Here is a 22594-nt window from a genome sequence, read left to right on the forward strand (position 1 = left end):
CACCACCTTCTCAAGGGCAACTAGGGATGGGCAATAAATGCTGGCCAGCCAGTGATGCCCACATCCCACAAGTGAATAAAAATAACTCTCCCGCCTCTTCAGTTCTGAAAGAAACTTTGTTTCTCCCTCCACAGATGCTGCCAGATGTGCTGAATTTCACCAGCATTGGCTTTAATTCTGAGTGGCTTTGACGTTCTTTTTAAAGTTTCCGTCACATCCTTGAATATATTATATAAACCTTTGCATTTTGACTTCTTTATTTGGTCCATGATTTGGAGGTGCTGGTGTTGGACTGAGTGTACCAAGTTAAAATTCTCACAACACCAAGCTATAGTCCAACAGGCTTATTTGGAAGCACTAGCTTTCGGAGCGTTGCTCCTTCGTCAACCACCTGATGATGGAGCAGTGCTCCGAAAGCTAGTGCTTCCAAATAAACCTGTTGGACTATAGCCCAGTGTTGTGTGATTTTTAACTTATTTGGTCCAGGATTAATTATCAATGCTGCAAGCAATAGTCACATTTTAAAATTTCAAATTTAGTCCATCAATATAATCCTTTTTTTCCTCCACTTAAGGACCTACCATCTCCTGGTTAAATATTCCTTTACCTAATACTCAATGGGACAACTTTCCCTTTCACCTGCACCAAAGTTCTCTTTCATTTCACTCTATTCATTTTTGTAAACAAATGGTTTTGCCTTATATTTATCCCTCTAGTTATATTAGATTGCATTCAATTGCGATAACAATGGCCCAATACAAAGTTTTAAGAATACTTAACTCACTTTGTTACTCAGAGACAAGTCAAAGAGAGCTATTTTGCTTGTTGCAAGAGAACACAGTTCAGATTCCTCAGTCACGTCCTGATCACTTTCTAAAAGCCCCCACCGTTTCACATTATCATTAAAACATATTCAAAACTTTTTTTTGTGGAAATAATTGTGGGAAGCATGGTGGCTCAGTCGTTAGCATTGCTGCCTCACAGCACCAGGGACGCGGGTTCAATTCGAGCCTTGGGTGACCGTCTGGGTGGAATTTTCACATTCTCCCCGTGTCTGTATGGGTTTTTTCTGGGTGCTCCAGTTTCCTTCCACAGTCCAAAGATGTGCAGATCAGGTGAATTGGCCATGCTCAATTGCCCATAGTGTTAGGTACATTAGTCAGGGGTAAATAGGGGGAATGGGTCTAGGTGGCTTACTCTTCGGAGGGTCGGTGTGGACTTGTTGGGCCGAATGCCCTGTTTCCACACTGTAGGGAATCTAATCTAATCTAAATAAGAGAAATAAAGGAAGGAAAGTTAGTCAATTTTATTACAGCCCATCAAAATCATTATTTAATTTCTATCACTAAAGTATTCAATCACGAATTAAATATCCAATCTGACTATTACTTTTGGGATCCAGTTCAATGTTAATCTCTCTTGACATGATGAGGAGTTTCCTGACATCTAGTCTGAATTTTCTTTTTAACTAACCCCCAAAAACCTGCTTCCGTAATCATATTAGAAATAATGGTGGATCATCATTTTAACGCTAAAGAGTTGCTTATTCCATAATGTACTTGATCAGGTGTTTATGACAGTGCCCATTCTTTGGCTGTTGTGCACAAGTTCACAGCTATGTCATCACTTCAATTATAGCATTTTAATGCAAACTGTTCCACAAGCTCAGGGTTTCCACTGTTCCACTCCTCCTGCTTGCTTGTACAGAGCTAACAAAGCAAATTTTCATAAATCCTTGCCATTTCAAATCGAACAGACAAAAATATACATGAGAGATTCGCATTTCAGTCTAAACTTGCAAAGCAGGGGATAAATGCATCAATTTTGTTGAGCTCAAATTGTTTTACATCATAAGCAATGTTTCATCAATTCGATGCCTTTTGATTAGTCGAGTAATTACAGACACCATAAATCTCTCAGTGGTAAAACAACCCAGGTACAAGGCTCTCCAGTTTAAAATCATTTGTTCAGATCTCACGTACTCAGTCACACCACAGCTACTGAAAAAATTAAGCACATATAATTCTTTTTTCCTAGAGAACCCATGAATCTAAATCAGATATAATTCTATTAAATGTAAGGCACAATTTCTCATGAAGACTTAGTTAATTGGAGAATGCTAATTACCCATAGTTCTAATGCAATTACCATTCTATCATGTACCGTTGCTATAGGTTGCCTTCAAGTATCTAAGCTAGAATCGGATTTGTCAGATTTATCTCTACTATTCCAATGGGCTCCTGGCCACTCTCCTTTCTTGCAACCTTTTAAAACTTCAACTCACTGCAAACTATGGCATCTAGATCAGAATCAGAAACGTGTACAATATGAATGGATCTGGAAATAAACAGAACCTCCCACTGCACTTCACAATCCATCATGTTGTGCAGCACTATCACTGTGCTAAATGGCACAGACTTTGAACGGATCCAGAAACTCAAGACTGAGCATCCATAAGGTACAGTGGGCCATCAACAGCAGTAGAACTGTACTCCAATATAATTTGCAACCCCATGGCCCAGCATATCATTCACTCACCCATTACCATCGAGCCAGGGTATCAACCTTGGTTTAAATGGAAAATGCACCAGGCATACCTAAAAAATAAGGTCTCAACCTGGTGAAGTGACCAAACAGGGGACTACTTGCGTGGCAAATAGCATATGCAGCAAATGATAGAGCTACTCAATCCTACAACCACCGGGTCAAATCTAAGTTCTGCAGTCCAGGCACTTCAGTCGTGAATGGTGGTGGACAATTCAAAACTCACTGGAGGAGGCACCACCACAGAAGATCCTCACCCTCAAATGATGGGCTCGCATATCACTGCAAAAGCTAAGGCTGCAGCAATCTTCGGACAGAACTGCCAAGAGGTTGCACCATCTCAGCATATTCCAGGGGTCCCCAGAATTACAGAGAACAGTCTTCAGCCTATTCAATTCACTCCACATGATATCAAACAGTTGGAAGCACTGGATACTCCAAAGGCTGTGGCCCCAACAACATTCCAGCAACTGTACTGAAGACTTGTGCTGCAGAACTTGCCACTCCCCAAGCCAAACACTTCCAGTATAGTTCCAACACTGGTATCTATTCAACAATGTGGAAAATTGCCCAGGTATGAAAAAATGTAGATCACATCCTAACCAGTCAGTCAATTATTGCCCCATCAGACTTCTCTCAATCATTAGTAAAGTGATGGAAAGTATCATCAACAGTGCTGTTAAGCAGTACCTGCTCAGCACTAACCTGTTCAGTGACGTCTAGTTTGGATTCCGCCAGGGCCTCTCGGTTCCTGACCTCATTACAGCCTTACCTCAAACACGGGCAAAAGACCTGAATTGCAGAGGTGAGGTGAGAGCCACAGTGCATTTCATAGAATGTGGCATCAAGGAGCCCTAGCAAAACTGAAGTGAATGGGCATCATGGAGCAAACTCTTTGCTGGTTTGAGTTATACCCTGCACACAGTGGCTAGCACTGCAATCTCAGAGTGCCAGGGACCCGGGTTCGATTTCAGCCCAGGGCAACTGTGTGTGTGTGTGGAGTTCCACATTCTCCCCGTGTCTGCACGGGTTTCCTCCGGGTGCTCTGGTTTCCTCTCACAATCCAAAGACGTTCAGGTTAGGTGAACTGGCCATGCTAAATTGTCCCTAGTATTCATTGATGTGTAGGTTAGGTGCATTAGTCAGGGGTGAATGTAGAGTGATGGGGAATGGGTCTTGGAGGATCACTCTTCAGAGGGTCAGTGTGGGCTTATTGGGTCAAAAGGGCCTATTTCCACACTGTAGGGATTCTATGATATAGAACGATGGTTATGACTGTTGGAGATCAGTTTATGTGGTCCAAGACATCTCTACAGGAGGTCCTCTGGGTACTGTTATAGACCCAATCATCTTCAGGTGCTTCATCAATAACCTTCCCTGTATTGTAAGGTCAGAAGCAGGGATTTTTACCAATGATCGCACAGTATTCAGCACCATTTACAACTCTTCAGATACTAAAGCAATCCATGTTCAAATGCAAAAAATCTGGACAATATTCCAGTTTGGGCTGAGAAGTGGAAAGTAACATTCGTGCGACATAAATGCCATTGCTCGGAGTACTGTGGTGAGTAACACACTTCCTGACTCCCCACAGCCTGTCCATCATCGACAAGATGCAAGTCAGAAGTGTGATGGAATACACCCTACCTACCTAAATGGATGCAGCTCCAGCAACATTCAAGAAGCCTGACACCATCCAAGACAAAGCAGCCTACTTGTTTGGCAGCATATCCACAAATGTTCAGTCTCTCCACCACTGAAATTCAGTAGCAACAGTGTATACAGACTTGGAAATATATTGCTGTTTCTTGGGTTAAACTCCAGGAATTCCCTCCCTTTTGGCATTGTGGGTATATCTAAAGCATCCAGATGCAGAGGTTCAAGAAGGCAGCTCACCACCACCTTCTGAAGGGCAATTAGGAACTGGCAATAAAACTGGACCACATCCCAAAAGTGAAGTCAAAGAAAAACATTAAAAGTCTACTGCCTGGGAGAAACCTAAAGCCACTTAAAGTACAGGGCTTCTGAATGTGAAGTTACAACAGTTGAAGAGTATTGGGAAGAAAAAAAAGCCCCATAGTCAAAACACAAATATCAGCAAAGTTATCTGCACTCCATTTTTCTTCCATTTGACTCCTGGATAGATTCATTCTTGGGAAGTGCAAGTTGCTGGCAAGGCCATAATTATTGAACATGCTGAATTATTCTGGAGCAGCTTTAGGTCGTTTGAGGCAGTAAAGATCAAACATTACAGTGAATGACACTGCATCAAATGCAGGGCTTACCCATTAAAGAAAACAGGTTAGTGAACCAGAGATTTTAATTAGTTAGCTGCCATTTTCATGATTAAGTTAAGTGGATTGGCCATGCTAAACTGCCCATATTATCCAGGAATGTGGATTAGCTATGGGAAACGTAGGGTAACAGGGATACAGTAGGAGGGTGGGATGCTCCTTAGAGTGTCGGTCTGGATTTGATGGGCCGAATGACCTGATTTATGCTGTCACCTGATGAACCACCTGATGAAGGAGCAGTGCTCCAAAAGCTAGTGCTTCCAATTAAACCTGTTGGACTATAACCTGGTGTTGTGTGATTTTTAACTCTACAATAATAAGGCGAGCCAGCTAACTTCTCCCACAGTTTGCTCAAAGGTACTACTTTTAAATAAGAAATCAGAGACTAATGATTGGTGACGCAGTTTCTCAGTGTCCCCTGAAAAGGACGTGAAAAAAAGTACCTGGAGAAGGTTGAAGATCAGCAAGACCTGGGAAACAACAGGATCATTTCAGTGAACGGAGGGGACAAGGGCTATTAAACTGTCTGCCTAGTTTTCCTTTTACCTTCATACATAACACCAATGTTTATTCACGTTTGTGTATGTGTTTCAGGGGAGTTTTATAACAGGCCTAGAGTTTTAACCTAGAATCACGTGGCAATAGTTTGTAATTCTTGTAGCGAGAATCTATTTTAAGAAATAGCAATTCTTGTCAAGTAGAGAAAACTGGTCTACACCAACACATAAATTGGGAACTTGTACATACTAAAATGAAAGATTATATAAAAGTTTCAGTAATTTATTGTTACATGTATTTATGAAAATACAGTAAATTGTGTACAAGTTGCTATGAGCTGGCACCATTTCGTGATGACTCCAGGAAGGAGTAACAGGGCTCTCTTTCTAGTGCTCCACCCCAGTGAGGTGCGATAATACCACTACGACAGGAATCCATTTAGAAGTATCCATGCAAAAGTATCAAGTCTTTGTACTGAATCTACAGGGGCAGATCTGCTCAGTCAAAGGAAGCACGTCAGGCTCAGGCCTGACAGATCGTGTGCATTTCCCTCAGACATCCAGCAGAAACAGTCCTTTGAAATGACTTAGACAACATTTGGTCTCCAGCAGGCAGCAACTGTGAAGGATAACTGTGCTCTGAAAAGGCTGCAGTTTATTCAGATCTTAAACAATTTACTCAGAGTAATGCATGTCAGCTCAAGCACTTAAACCTTCACCAGCTGCTGCATGCCTGTCGAATTATTTCAAGATACCGTAGCTCAGAACATTAACAAAGAAATATGAGATTCTTCCCTGGTTCACCAGCAATGAAGTGAAGGCGGCAGACATCCTTAAGATTCTGCTGCAGTGGAATGTCATCTCTTTTGCAGCAGTGAATTCAATTTACTGAACCCAGCCATGTTTACTCCACTCACATACTCAACCAAAAAAAATCAGCTTCTTTTAAAAAAAAAGCAGACCTAATACACACATTGAACAGTTAGTTCAGCCACAACAGCCTGTGCTTTGTAAACGGCTGCTGAATGGAACCCCAACTTGTACAATGCTGAGTTTAACATCAAGACCAATTCTTGCAAATTCATGACAGCTTAAAAAAATAAAGCCATCACCATTCATTTGCACAACAATAAACACAGCCATCAAGATGCATTACACAAGCCACTTTGTTCACCTTTCTCCCCCCCCACCCCCACCCCCACCAAAACAAACTTACAGGCATCTATGTTAATACCTTCCGTGAGTTGCAAACAGAATTTGGTTAAGTGCCTTGGGACTATTTGTTACAATTATACGGCGGCATGGTGGCTCAGTGGTTAGCACTGCTGCTGCACAGCGCCAGGGACCGGAGTTCGATTCCAGCCTTGGGCAACTGTCTGCATGGAGTTTGTACATTCTCCCTGTGTCTGCGTGGGTTTCCTCAGGGTGCTCCAATTTCCTCCCACAATCCAAAGGTGTGCAAGTTAGGTGAATTGGCCATGCTAAATTGCCTATAGCGTTCAGGGATGTACAGGTTAGGTGCATTAGTCAGGGGTAAATATAGGGTAGGGGAAATGGGTTTGGGTGGTTTACTCTTTGGAGGGTCAGTGTGGACTTGTTGGGCCTAATGGCCTGTTTCCACACTGTAGGGGTTCAATGATTTTATACATAGTGCCTTCAACACAAGCTGTTGTTGATTTATTACTGCGTGGACTTCTCAATGAGCAAAAAGGAGTGCAGTTTTGTCCAGTTCACAAATTTTGCTTCTTTAAAAACCCTCAATTTATATGTGCAGCTTACTTTTCAGAATTGCAGTTATGTTTGAAGTTATATGCTTGGAGAAAGAAGTAACTTTAATAGATTGCTAGCCACTGTCATCAAATAACTATCTAAATGTAAAGCCAAAATGCCAGTAACTTGCAATGATGTGGACAAACATGCCAATGCTAAACTGCTCTTCACCCCACCGATGTTATTATTGAAAAAATAAAATCCCAGAATTCTGGCGCTGTGAGGCAGCAGTGCTAACCACTGTGCCACCGTGCCGCCCGTTAACATGTGGACAAACATGCCAATGCTAAACTGCTCTTCACCCCACCGATGTTATTATTGAAAAAATAAAATCCCAGAATGAAATCTGACTTGATTGATCATAATTTGTTCCTTTGAAAATTTTCACTGAAAGATTAGCATGCGAGGCTGAAAACTTAGTTTTAACGATAAGAAAGAAGTTTATGACACAAAGTAAATAAAATAAATTAGTATGTACAGTTGAAGAGCTGAAAGATTTAAAAGCACTTGGCTGAACAAAATTCCATCAACTCCCCATACCCACCATCATATTACCGTTACTCAAAAATCCAGGGAAATTCGTTCCTATCACATCTGTAGGTTTACCTTAACTGCTTCTTTTTAATTCTGGTCTATGAGCTGTGAGGCCTTTTCCACAATCAAAATTAAGAGCTTAGATTTTGAGTCTTCCAATACTCTTCAGAGTTGTAACCAAACACGCCTGGTTTTGAAGTTTCACAAACTATATGGTTCCACTGGGGGAACATTTTCCTTTATAACTCTGAAAAATCTCCAGTTTCTAAAAGAGACTACACTTGCATCTGGCTTGATAGATCAAATTTTGTTTGTTTATTAACTTAACATGGCATTCTTTTACTGAAACACAAACTCAAGGCCTCAAGTTTGGTTTTAAAAACAAAGAAAAAAAAAACTAGCCTAGTTAGGTTTCTTTAAACTTGCCCAAAGCTTTTGAATTAAAAAGATCCTCAATTCAGCTAAAGATTTGAAGATTTCTCTCTCCAGCCGTAATCCCTCAGTGTAAAGAAAGTTCCATTAAAGCCTCCAGGAGGTATGCAGTTGTTTAAATCTAATGATTTGGGGGGGGTGGGGGGGTGGGGGGAATCAGCGTAATCAATTTTTAAACCCATTTACAAAAATAAGCGAGAAATCATATGCCACTAGTTTAAAATCAAAATTCTCAAAAGGTTTTCTCTTATGTCTTTCATTACGAAATGTCTAACATATGTTCATTTGTATCTATTTCACTCACCATTTTGCAAAGTGTTAATAAAAGATTTTGTGATGAATGCTTTAAAATACAAAACAGATTGATTTGTGACCTTTGGAGAGGGTGCAGAGGAGGTTCACTAGGATGTTGCCTGGTATGGAGGGTGCTAGCTAGCTACGAGGACAGATTGAATGGATTAGGATTACTTTCATTGGAAAGATAGAGGTTGAGGGGTGATCTGATTGAGACTTACAAAATCATGAGAGGTGTTGGCAGGATTGATAGCAAGAAGCTTTTCCCTGTTTCCCCCCCCCCCAGAGTGGAAGGCTTCATTACTAGGGGTCACTAGTTCAAAGTGAGAGAGGAAAAGTTTAGGGGAGATATGTGTGGAAGGTTCTTCACATGGAGGGTGGTGCGTGCCTGGAACACGTTGCCAGTGGAAGTGTAGGGATGGGAAGATTTGCACCATTAAAGATGTATTTAGACAGATACATGAATGAGCAGGGAGAAAAGGGATACAGATCCTTAGAAAAGAGGCAGCAGATTTAGATAAAGGATCTGGATCGGCGCAGGCTTGGAAGGCCAAAGGACCTGTTCCTGTGCTATAATTTTCTTTGTTCTGCGTTAATCCTAGTTGATATTCCACTCTCCAACTCTTAAGTAATTTAAATCCTTTCACAGGGATAAAACAGCGGATGTTACTACAATAATGCAACTTATTTTTTCTGCAATCATCACAGCCTATTTAAGAGATTTTCTTGGAAGGAGAGATTCAATAATTAGAGAAATAAATCAGCAGTACATATGTAACAGATTGCTTACTTCAAAACCATCTGTTGTATAATGTTGTAAGCCATTTCACAAGGAAGGTTACAGCCTAGGGCTTGAAATGATCACTTTGCTCAGGAGCATTTCTATTAAGAGTAATTAATTACAATTTGACGTGCCAAGATTTTGAAACTAATGATGCAATTTTGATGGATATAATTTTGAGATTGATCAATATGCTTAACTGGGTGCTGCAACAAATTGTTTCGAGTGACATTTGTAACTGAATGCTTTTGATGTGGGTTTACACATATTTAGAGTGAGCTTACTCCATAATTTCTGACCTATTGTTTGGATGCTAATCGAGTTGAACCTCTACCAGAGCATATGTTGTGTCATACAAAAGGAAGTAAATAAATAGTGGGCGGCATCGTGGCTCAGTGGTTAGTACTGATGCCTCACAGCACCAGGGTCCCAGGTTCGATTCCAGTCTTAGGCGACACTGTGTGTGAAGTTTGCACATTCTCCCCATGTCTGCTGGGGTTTGCTCTGGGTGCTCCGGTTTCCTCCCACAATCCAAAGATGTGCAGGTTAAGTGAATTGGCCATGCTAAGTTGTCCATAGTGTTCAGGGATGTATAGGTTCGGTGCATTAGTCAGGGGTAAAGGTAGAGTAACAGGGTGGGAGAATGGGTCTGGGTGGGCTACTCTTTGGAGGTTGAAACTTTATTGCTGGAACAGCACAGCAGGTCAGGCAGCATCCAGGGAACAGGAGATTCGACGTTTCGGGCACAGGCCCTTCTTCAGGAATGAGCAGAGAGTGTTCAGCAGGCCCAAGTGGAAAATGAAGTGTTGTTCTTTGAACTTGCGTTAAGGAACACTGCAACAGATCTGGGACAGAAATGTTGGTGTAGGAACACAGTGGTGTGTTGAAGTGGAGGCAGTGGGAAACTCTGGGTCATGTTTTACAGACAGAGTGTAGGTGTTCAGCAAAGCGGTCATCAAATCTGTGTTTCATCTCCCCCGATATACAGGAGACCACATTCTGAGCAGTGAATGAAATAAATGAGTTGAGAGAAGTGCAGGTAAGCTGCTGCTTCACCTGGAAGGTGTGCCTGAGGCCTTGGATACTGAGGTTGGAGGAAGTAAATCGGCAAGTAAGTCACCTTGTGCAAGACCAACCCCTTCCCACAAACGTCACTTCAATATATTACCACCTTTCCTGAGCTGTTAACAGTTCTGATGAAGAATCGCCAGACTCGAAATATTATCTTGCTTTCAAAGAACACAGAACATTACAGCACAGTCCAGGCTCTCTGACCCTCAATGTTGTGCTGACCTGTGAAACCAGCCTGAAGCTGAACTAACCTGCATTGTTGCATTATCATCCATATGTTTATCCAATGGCCATTTAAAAAGACATTAAAGTCGGTGAGTCTACTACAGTTGCAGGCAGGGAGTTTCACGCCATTACTACTCTCTGAGTAAAGAAACTACCCCTCTGACATCTGTCCTATATCTATCACCGCTCAATTTAAAGCTATGTCCTCTCATGCTAGCCATCACTATCCGAGGAAAACGTCTCTCTCTGCTAACACTATCTAATCCTCTGATCATCTTTCACATCTCTATTAAGTCACCTCTCAACCTCTTCCTTCTAACGAAAACAGCCTCAGGTCACTCAGTCTTTCCTCAGAAGACCTTCCTTCCATACCAGACAATATCCTCATAAATCTCCTCTGCATCTTTTCCAAAACTTACACATCCTTCCTATAATGTGGTAACCAGAACTGTACGCAATACTCCAAGTGCGGCCACACCATAGTTTCCTACAGCTGCAACATAACCCCATGGTTCATATGCCTTCTTAACAATCCTATTAACCTGGGTGGCAACTTTCAGGGATCTATGTACATGGACACGGAGATCTTTCTGCTCATCCACACTGCAAGAACCTTACCATTACCCCAGTACTCTGTATTACTGTTACTTCTTCCAAAATGAATCACCTCACACTTTTCTGCATTAAACTCCATTTGCCACCTTTCAGCCCAACTCTGCAGCTTATCTATGTCCCTCTGTAAGCAGCAATATCCTTCAGCACTGTCCACAGCTCGACCGACCTTACATCTTTTTCTTCGCTACATTGATGACTGTATCGGCGCTACCTCGTGCTCCCACGAGGAGGTTGAACAGTTCATCCACTACACTAACACCTTCCACCCCGACCTCAAATTCACCTGGACAGTCTCGGACTCCTCCCTCCCCTTCCTAGACCTTTCTGTTTCTATCTCAGGCGACCGAATCAACACGGACATCTACTACAAACCAACCGACTCCCACAGCTACCTGGACTACACCTCCTCCCATCCTGCCCCCTGTAAAAACGCCATCCCATTCTCCCAATTCCTTCGTCTCCGCCGCATCTGCTCCCAGGAGGACCAGTTCAAAATACGTACAACACAGATGGCCTCCTTCTTCAAGGACCGCAATTTCCCCCCCGACGTGGTCGACGGTGCCCTCCACCTTCATCTCCGCCGCATCTGCTCCCAGGAGGACCAGTTCAAAATACGTACAACAACACAGATGGCCTTCTTCAAGGACCGCAATTTCCCCCCCGACGTGGTCGACGGTGCCCTCCACCGCATCTCCTCCACTTCTGCAGACCGCATCTGCAGACCTCACTTTCTCCTACTCTTTGGAGGATCAATGTGGACTTGTTTGGCCTATAGGGATTTTATGATTATCAAGACATAGTGATCAGTTTGTCAGTTAGATGACAGTAATCATCGTCCACTCACTCACCAAATCGACTTTCTGTCTCCTCCATCGAATGTTGTTCACTCCGGGTTTTCTTTGCTTCTTTTCTCTTCTGCATGCCTGCCCACCAAGGTTTATACTTCAGCAAGTCCTGAATGGCGTCATCCTCAAACAAGTCAGCACTGAAGGTCAAAGACAGTCACAGCATCTTAACAGTATTTCTCTACCAGCAAACCCAACCTGACTAAAGAATTAAAACATTTGGTACACTTTTTCCCCCCCTCAACTCAAGATTCTGTTATTTATTTGTCACAAGATTATTTTAGTACAATTAACTTACTAAACCCATTAGGAAAATTTGATTTTAAAAACAATGCCTACATTCTCCACTCCCTTCAGGCAGTAAGCTGGCTCAGTGGTTCGCACTGCTGCCTCACAGCGCCAGGGACCCCAGTTCGATTCCACTAGTGGGTGACTGCTTTTGTGGAGTTTACACATTCTTACCGTGTCTGCATGGGTTTCCTCCGGGTGCTCCCCTTCCCTTCCACAGTCCAAAGATGTGCAGGTTAGGTGGATTAGCCATGCTAAATTGTCCAGTGTCCAGGAATGTGAAGGAAAGGTGAATTAGCTATGGGAAATGCAGGGTTATATGGATAGAGTGGGATGCTCTTTGGAACGTCAGTCTGGACCAGTCTGCTTCCACATTGTAGGGATTGTATATGACGATTTTGTGAACAATGCACAGAAATATATTTAAGTTAAAAGAGTCAAAGCATTTTTATACAAATGGGTTTCAAGTTACACAATCTCATTTGACAATTTTTTTTAAAATTAGATTGCCTACAGTGTGGAAACAGGCTCTTTGGCCCAACAAGTCCACACCGACGCTCCAAAGAGCAATCCACCCCCCTACATTCACCCCTGACTATTGCACCAAACACTATGGGCAATTTAGCATGGCCAATTCACCTAACCTGCACATCTTTGGACTGTGGGAGGAAACTGGAGCATCTGGAGAAAACCCACGCAGACACGGGGAGAATGTGCAAACACCACACAGGCAGCTGCCCCAGGTGGGAATTGAACCCGGGTCCCTGGCGCTGTGAAGCAGCAGTGCTAACCACTGAGCCATCATGCCGTCATGTTGGTCATTAAGACATAACTCAAGAGTAACAGGGGAATTTTCAGGGTACAGTTTAACAGTCCTTTGTAGGCTAAGGGGTAACGTTTTCAAGCAGAGGGTGGTATGTGTATGAAATGAACCACCAGAAGAAGTGGTGGAAGCTGGCAAAATTACAATATTTACAATGGCATCTGGATGGGTATATGAATCGGAAGGATTTGGAGGGATATGGCCAAAATGCTGGTAAACGGAACTAGATTAAACTTAAGGTATCTGGCCAGCATGTACAAGTTGGACCGAAGGGTTATGGATAGGGTGAATTGTCAAGGCCTCCCCAGGGTAGGGGAGTTTTGGACTCCCCAGGGTAGGGGAGTCCAAAACAAGAGGATACAGGTTTAAGGTGAGAGGGAAAAGATTTAAAAAGGGACCTCAGGGGCAAATTTGTTTCCATGCTGTACATCTGCATGGCACTACGACAGTAAATTAACAAGATATCAGTTTCATGGAACTTCAACATTTTGTCAACACATGATTGAGCTTTCTAGACTTGAGAATAAAAAAAACTGTGGGTGGTTTTTCTATACTCTTGTTTTGTGATTTAAACAGAGGGTTGGATTGCTGTGCAATCCATTACCTGGGTGACTACTAAAGTAAACTCCACAGAATATCTTCTTAATGAAAGACTTTATACAGCCATCTATTCTCAATGAGCAAGTCTGATAAATGGTTACAATAAAATGAATACATTTTTGTGACTACCTAATCCTAAACAACTCTGTATTGTTCACTTCTCTAAGAGAAGCAGGAATGTGCTTCAGAAAAGTTTTACAGTGCAGAATTGTGCCATAATTAGTCTTACTTTTTAAAAAACAAATTATACCTCATGTGTGCAGGGCAGATCCAGGCTAACACTCTTGGGTAGTCAGAAGTTCTGCAGACATGAGGTTCCAAAGAAAAAGTGCGGTTTGCTGATGGCACCAGCTGACCTGGTCAGTATTCATGGTCGTATGATTCTGTTGTATACCTAGGGTATTTTATCCTGTCTTAAACTCTGATTGAACCCAATGTATACACCCATTCTGGTTGCAGTTGATCCTGACTGAAAAAGGTGAAAATCACAACAAGTCTCCAGAGAGAACAGAAGATCCTTGTTTTTTTTAAAAAAAGTTTGGACAACTAAATTTGTATCCAAGTATTTTACAGCTGCTTGGCATCTCAGAGTCCAGAGATCACTAGGAGAACTAGCGTAAAGGAATATTCACTATTGAGACCGTACATTCGGATAACCCTCAGGGCAGCCAGAACGCATGCATGTTTTCACACAAATCTACACAAGAGCTGTAACATTAAGAGTACAATAATAAGAGGGAGAAAAAGTACTTGAGAAAGTGAGCAATATACGAAGTACGGAGAGGGCAGAGACAACATATAAAAATACAATTTTAAATCAAGGTACGTTTCAAGACAGGGACAGAAGTCGTCGAAAAAGAAAAAAAAAAGGACAGACAGAAAGTATGTAAAAAGAGAGTGCATGTGCGAAGAGAGAGAGACTAGAAAAGTGAAGTTGGTTCTACATGACAACTTTAAAATCAGCCATGGTTTAAATGCTTTAACAATAAAATTGCAGCTCTCGGTTTAAGCTCACAATTTTCACTTACAGATAATGATCAGAATCAAACTTGGCCTCTTCAGCAGCTAACCGTTTCTGCCGACGTTCAACCATTGTGGTGCTGTCTGGTTCCTTCAGGTCAATCACATCAGTGAGTTCATCCTGGTGATGACAAACCCAAATTAAGCTTGGCAATACGGTAATCAAACAACATGTTGCTCATTTGTTCATCATTCCACAATGAAGCACCATTAAATAAAACCTTAATATTATCATTGGCTCCATATTGGGAACATTACTAGCACCACATGAAGACTGGGTCAGATAGCAACCATGGCAGATTAATTGCACTACACTGCAACCTCCCAGATTTATTTGTACCAAGTTGACAAATTATAAACAAGTACCTCTTCATCAAAGGAGATCATTTCTTAGCAACACATACTGCAAACATTAGCTGAATAGACTACACTTGAACATTACTGAAGGCACTTGACCTCCAGAAAATGTCTCAGTTCTGTGACAAGATTATTTTGTTCTATGAAACTCTGAAGCAGCCTGGGCAATACTAACAGAATGCATAAGAATCCTGCAGCAGAGTCCATGTTATTACCGCAGCAAATAGTACAAGAAAAGTATGTTTCCAGATCAATTAGTCAGCATGCAGTCCACATCAGTATTTCTGATGTCAGCCAGCATTCCATTTTTGCAAAAATGACGCTTTTGCAACTCAGGTGGATGCCCTCATTTTGCACAAAAAGATGGACACAACAAGATGAGTAATCATTTGCACTGGTTCAGACTGATTTACTACAGAGATCACCGCATGTAGTGCTAGACTTCAAGAGGGCTTGCAGCCATTGTATATTCAGAGAAAGCTGTACCCACTGCAGGTTAACATGCTACCCACAGCAATGGCTAATATTTTGTCATGCTAGAATAAAATGTCACCATTTTACTGTAAAAAGTAGGTGCAAGGGGTTGACTCTTCCTGGTTCTCCTTGATTGACTGTAACAGGTTACTTTTATTTGAAAAGGTTATACGTACTTAGTTGTTTGGACACATGATTGTAAAAGGATAAACCAAACAGGCATTCTTCCTTTTGGCCAAGTTCGAGACTACTCATATTTAGACTTAAACTGATCCAAGTAGTAGAACACATTTCGTCTTCTACACAGTCCAACTACACACACAAACAGATTAGAGAGGACGGGAGGATGAACCAAATCGGAGTCCACAGAACTGAAAGAAAGTCACAGTTCAGCTGCAGGCAGAAGCCTTACTTTCAGTGCCGAGGTGTTCAACAGCCGTAGCTGGGTTTTCGATCTGTGTGGGGTTGCTGCTGTGGAGTTGATTTCTTTCTTTCTGTCAGCTGCAGAACGGAGAGAAATGAATAAACAAGGGTCCAAGCTTGCTCATAGTGGGAAAGAGTGAGACAGACAGCAAGAACAAGACCTTCTCAGAAGCCCATATGCTTAAATCACATTACATACTTGAACTGGCTAAGTGATCTCTATCCACCAGCCAGTAATTAAAACCCAACTGAAGATTCTAATTATATTCCCATTAGTTTGTCTGGAGCAGTAGCTTAAAAATCAAGGACTTCTTGCCCAGGCAATTAACCTTTGAATGGTTTGTCTTTAGCTGCTGAGCACTGCAGGCAGGTTCCTCGATGTCTTGCTGATAGGACACAGGAAGGAAGATTGTTCACAAACCCTAGGAGTGTGCCATTCCCTCCGATGGATTATGTAGACATGCTGTCTACTCACCACACAGTTGGAATATGCAATGCACAGAAATGTACATTTTGACGTACTTGAAATCATTTTCGCCAGTTTCAAAAACTGTGCCCTTTTTCAAAAGGGTCCAATTCCTGCTTCTCAGCAATTAGTTGAAAATTAATATTCAACATATCGATAAGCATATTTTCACGACCTTACCAACAACAAACATCAAACACGCGAATGCTGCACTCCATTTAAAGTCCGACTAATAAACTTTGCTCCTGCATTTGCAAGTCAGTAACTTCAGTCACGCTGCACATTGCGCAAAACTACCATGTATTCAGATACATCAATAGTAAGTCAGCTTCATCAATCATTTGAGTCATCCAAGGTTGTAAAAGGCACTTTAGAAATGCAGGCTTTTCTTTCCTCTTGTTCATAACTGTTGTGCTGCAAGTATAACTGGGCCTGTATTAAAACATTTTCATTCCAAGATTTCCAGTTCTCAAATAGTCACAATACTTCACACAAATGTCTTCAACTTGCTCTTCAGTTAATCCCCTGATATTATTCACTTTAATCTATAGCCTAAAGCAATTAATTAACTGGAACTTATTATATTAAAAAAAGAACATATTTAGTTTAAGGCTATAAACAATTAAGTAGGCCTCCCTGAAACAGATCATCAATTAGTCGACACTGTATTAGCATTTTCATCTGCACAATACTTGGTACTGCTCAAATGAAAATGAAAGATCTGAATGTTACGGCCTGACCTTAAAAACCATTCTATAAAGAAAATCACAAACTTCACAAATAAAACAAAATATTTCATATAAATTCATTAGGATTTCAACTCAGCCTGGCCTTCACATAAAATGTTCGGCAGCGTTTCCTCATCTTCTTGCCTCAAATCCAGCAGGAAATGCACCTATGCACATGCCCTAGACCACATGAATCAAACTGCCAGCTCCGAGTGACTGCATTGTGGACATCTCAGGAGACTGACAATTTAAGGGATTAAACCCTGACCAATTTCTGGGAACGAAGCCGGACTGATTTGAGGGGACAGTCTAAGAGAATTTTAGTGATAATGCCTATTATACACGGTACATTTTAAATTGGTTGAGGTAAAACAGAAAGATGGTCTGGACATGTGCGTTTCTGACTTTGTGGGGTGGGGTGGGGAAAGAGACACAGGGGAGCGATTTTGTTAAAATAAAACAGGATGTGGCCAAAGGGAAGCGAAAAAGGTACATTTACAGCAGAAGAGTGGGAGGACTTCACAAAGGAATTCAGGAGCACGCAGGTCCAATATATTCTCCTTCGGGTGAAATGTAGGAGCAACAAGCCCTGAGGACACTGAATGACCAGGAACATTCAGGGCTGGATAAAAAAAAGAAAAAAAAAAAGAGTATAATAGGTACAAAGGGTGCAAATCATCAGGTTCAGAAAGTGCAGGGTAAATCTTAAGAAAACAATTAGAAAAGCAAAGGGGAGGATGAGGAAAAAAACACCGGTGAGCAAGATCGGGGAAAATCCCAAGGTATTCTACAAGTTTTTTAAGGGGAAAAGGATAACCAGGGCAATAGGAGGGCCCATTAGGAATCAGGGGGACAATCTGCGCGTGGAGCTGGAGGACATTAGTAGAGTGTTAAATGAGAATTTCACAACTGTTTTGAGTTGGGGAGAAGCAAGATGTAGGTGCAGGATTTGCTAGGGTTGGTTCCTTTGGAGCAGAGAAGGTTGAAGGGGAACCTTACAGAGACAAATAAGATTAGGAGGGGCATAGACAGAATGGATAGGAAGCAGCTGTGCTTCTTAGTTAGAGGGTCAAATAAGGGAGCATACTTTTAAAGGTGAATGGCAAGGGATCTGAAGAAAAGAATTTTCACCCAGAGTGTGCTGGGGGTTGCGGGCGTGGGTCTGGAATGCACTGAAGATAGTCTAAACCTTGACAAACTACTTGGATGCACTTTTAATTTGTAGCATTCATAGCTATGGGCCATAGAAGTTAGGAGTACTGGAGATTTACAGAGTTGATGGGGCTGAAGGCTCTCTTCTGCGCTGTATGATTCCATGATCCACTTTAGATTCTGAACACTCCTTCCAGTTTAATCTGTGATTTATTTGTACTTCTTTCAATAGAGTCAATTGTATTTCTTGCTCATAATGCACTCAGCTGTACACTGGGGAGATCAAACACACCATCTGAATGACTGCTTTGCGGAACAAAGCTTGAACCTAAGCTTCTGGCTGCCTGTCATTTTAATTCTTCACCCACTCCCACTCTGGCCTCTGCCTCCTGCACTATTTCAATAGAGCTCAACATTAGTTCAAAGAACAGCATCTCTCCTGACTTAGATTAATCATTTTCCAGCTGAATGGACCCAACACAGAGTTCAACAATTTCAGATCATAACCTCAGCTCTGTTTCTCGCATGCAGCAGCTACTGTTCGTCCCAGTCACAAGTCAGCCTTTTTTTTAAATTTCTTTTGCTATTCACTTATCATCTCCTTTTACCTTCCAACATCACTGTCTCTTCTACCACAGACCTGCTGTTCATGGGTTCTTGCATTGTGCCCTGTCCTTACCTACAACCATCACAAACCCATCTCCCCATGTCCCCTCTCTAGTTTCTTCCGTCTTGCTCCATCACAAGCTTTCTCCAGCGATGTCCTAGAAAAGGAGATAACTGAGCTCCAATCACCACGACCATCTTTCTGTGGACTAGGAATGACTCCAACCAGTGGAGAGATTCCACCGCCCCCCATTTGCACTGACTCAATACAGTTTTCCTAGAAGTCCTTGGTATTACACTTTGTCAGAAGCTGCTTTGATGTCAATGGCAGGGACCCTCACCTCACTAAGTTCTTTTGTCCCTATTTGGACCAAAGTAACGAGTGGTCTGATTGAAACCCCGGTTTCCAAAGTCTCTCTTTTACACTGATCTGCTGGACGTCCTATCAATCAAGGAAGAGCAGAATTATGGAGTCTCTTCCTCCAGAGAGCCGTTTCCTTGAGCACCACCAATCACGACTGGATGTGGCAGGACAGCAGATTGGTTGTGGAGTCACTTAGCTCTTCCCATCGCTTGCTGCTTGGCGCACAAGTAATCCCGTTTAGTAGCTTTACCAGGTTGACACTTCAGTTTGAGGGATGCCTGGTGCTGCTCCTGGCATGCCTTCCCGTACACTTCTTTGAACCAATATTGATCCCCTAGCCTGATGGTAAATGATAGAATGGGGAATATGCTGGGCCATGAGGCTGCAGACCGTTTGAAGCACACTTCTGCTGATGATGGTTCACAGAGTCTCATGAATGCCCATTCTTGAGATGCTTGACCTTTCTGAAGTCTATCCCAGTAAGCACGGTGATAGTGCCACACATGGAATGGGAAGACAGGACTTGTTTCCATAATGACTGCACAGTAATCACTCTTACTGATGCTAATGGATAGATTCCAATCAGTCTGACTGCTGCAGATGCATGAGATGAGTTAAATTTTTCCCAATGTTGATTCTCTCATTACCCGTTCAGTCCCAGGATAGAAGCTATGTCCGTCAAGACTCAACCATTGATCAGTTGTGTTGCTGTGGAGACACTTGATGGTGGACATTCAAATCCACCCCACCCCACCCCAGTACATTCAGAGCTCTTGCCATCCTCAATGCTTCCTCCAAGTCCTGTCCAACATGGAGAAGTACAGATTAATCAGCTAAGTGTGATAACCAACAGGATGCTTTACTGCCCATGTTTGACCTGATGCAATGAAACTTCATGTGGTCCAGAGCAAATGTTGACTTCCCCCCCAGGGCAACTCCCTCCAGACTGCATACAAATGTGCCAGTGTGACAGGACATACTCAAGAGATAGTTATGGTGTTGTCTGCAGCATTGCATGGAAGGTACCAGTGAGTATGACTGTAACAGGTTACTCATCTCCAAAATTTGGCATGAGTCCCCAGATGATGGAGCACTTTGCAGGACTGACAGAGCAGAGTTTGCCATCGTTGCCCAGTTGCCAGTTTCATTCTTTCTTTGAGAATTTTAGTGGTTGATACAACTGAATGGCTTGCTTGGCCATTGCTATGTCCCCATGCTCACTCCTTTGCAGCTCCCTCTGGTCTCCAACACTGCAGTTGGATGGCTTAGAAGGAAGCATTCTGTTAAAATTCCACTTTGTGTCAGTTGGTTCTCATCAATAACTCTTCAATTTAACTCTGGTTGAAACTCTTTTGGGATGCAGATCGAATCCAGAGGCACAAAGTCCAAGCATCTTGCTTGGCCCAGAGGTGGGTTTCCAATCCCAGACCCTCTCCAAGATTAAACATTGCTCCTTTCAAACCACCCCTCATCCTCAACCACATCCTGCGCAAACAGATTTCTCCAGAGCTCTGCTATTCCCTTGTCTCCTCTTCCAAACAAAATCCATCTCAGCCTTAAATACATATCATTGATTACCTCCACCAGTTACCGAGCAAACTCTCAATTTCTCCTTCGTGCACAAAAAAGCGGCAACTGTGGTCTTGTACAATCTGCTCAATCCTATATCCCAATCCATGTCTTACAGAATCCAAGTGATTTTGCACCCATCAATCGCACAGCCAGGGTTGTGCGCTCTGCATTAGTCAGGTTGGATTAACTATTGCCTTTTTACTCTGATCTTCAAAAAACCCCCTCAAAATCCAAATCCCATTTGATCTCTCCTGCTGTCACGTCCTCTATCTTGATCCCCGAGTCTGACTGTAACTTGTTCACTTCAAGCCATGTGAGTGCTGGCTCCCCCATGTGGTGGAGATTGTCACTACAACGTCTATCACATATCGATATCATTTACTTATTGTGTGTCTCGTTCACAAATACATATACAAACATTTCAAACACGTACCACTTTTGAGGTTTGTATGCTTCTGCCTATTGGAGATAGCAAGCAAAAGGTGGAGACAGAGACAAGCAAAACATGGCTGTTAAAAAATGCTAGTCATTGTAACACATCTGAAATTGAGAAATATCACCAACTATTTTAACTGTTCCAAGGTTTGCTTTTAATCAAAATAGAAATATGCAAATGCCAGAATGGGAGGCATATCTGCATTCTGACGATTTCAAAAATATTCAACCAACTAATTAGCAGTAAGGAGAGGCGAAAGATGTCTACAAATTCTCGAGCAAGCTGGTCTGCGCAGGATCAAAGGGTACAGCTGGGGACTCCAGCCTATCTGGAAGCATCACAGTGGCATGGAAATTGCTGCTCTCAAGACCACAAGACCCTACAGAGAGTAGTGAACACAGGCCAGTCCATCACGCAAACCGGCCAGTCCATCACGCAAACCGGCCAGTCCATCACGCAAACCGGCCTTCCATCTGTTCATTCAGTCCATACTTCCTGCTGCCTCGGACAAGCGACCAACATAATCAAGAGTCCCTCCCACCTGATTATACTCTCTTCCGTCGGATAGAAGATATAAAAGTTTCAATACACGTATGAACAGATTCAAGAACAGCTTCTTCCCTGCTCTTATTAGACTTCTGAACAGACCCCTCAAATGTTAATTCTGATCTTTCACTCTGCACCTGTAACACTGTACTTCTGCACTCTGTTCTGCTACCCGGAGGCATTTCTCTCTTCCTCCTGCATCTCACTCCCTCTGGGCTTCTTTTTCCTTTCACTACTCTCTGCTCCACAGGCACAAATCATTTGCATCAATATTTTTAACCGTCAATAAGAGCAGATGGAGGGAATTAATTGACTTCAAACCAGGGTATTTCACTGAAAAGTGATCATTACCATTGACAAAAATCCTCTCTCAGCCAGATGCTCAATGACTGCCGGCTGAACAACTTATTAAATTTCATTCACAACCAAAGTTACAAGAATGCAATTGACACAGTGGCATTTCCCACACTCACTGAGAATAACATGATCACCTCAAACACTCAAAATTAATAATATTTCAAAACTTTAAATTAATATTGAAAATTATATGAAAAAAAAATCTTGTGAAGCATACATATTAAGAATATTCTGGCTGACTGATGATCCATCTTCAGGCATATGCCCAGACTGCAGCATCCAAATTTCCCTCCCCTCCCCTATCAACGTTCCAAAAAGACCACTCCCTCCGCGACTCCCTCGTCAGGTCCACACACCCCACCAAACCAACCTCCACTCCCGGCACCGTCCCCTGCAACCGCAAGAAATGCAAAACTTGTGCCCACACCTCCCCCCCTCACTTCCCTCCAAGGCCCCAAGGGATCCTTCCATATCCATCAC

The 22594-nt window shown here is 42.4% G+C and overlaps 1 protein-coding gene across 2 annotated transcripts in view; it reads right to left on the reverse strand.

Annotated features, from left to right (window-relative positions):
• Positions 1–22594, reverse strand: part of shq1 (SHQ1, H/ACA ribonucleoprotein assembly factor) — a 136266-nt gene that overhangs the window by 74492 nt on the left and 39180 nt on the right. For both annotated transcript variants that reach the window (XM_043708353.1, XM_043708354.1), the window contains exons 6-7: positions 14642–14754; positions 11906–12042 (exon numbers count right to left, since the gene is read on the reverse strand). In XM_043708353.1, the coding sequence (XP_043564288.1) occupies positions 11906–12042; positions 14642–14754 (250 nt within the window). The remainder of the gene's footprint in view (positions 1–11905; positions 12043–14641; positions 14755–22594) is intronic.

The sequence above is a fragment of the Chiloscyllium plagiosum genome, chromosome 18 (assembly GCF_004010195.1).
Source record: "Chiloscyllium plagiosum isolate BGI_BamShark_2017 chromosome 18, ASM401019v2, whole genome shotgun sequence".
NCBI classification, from domain to species: Eukaryota; Metazoa; Chordata; class Chondrichthyes; order Orectolobiformes; family Hemiscylliidae; genus Chiloscyllium; species Chiloscyllium plagiosum.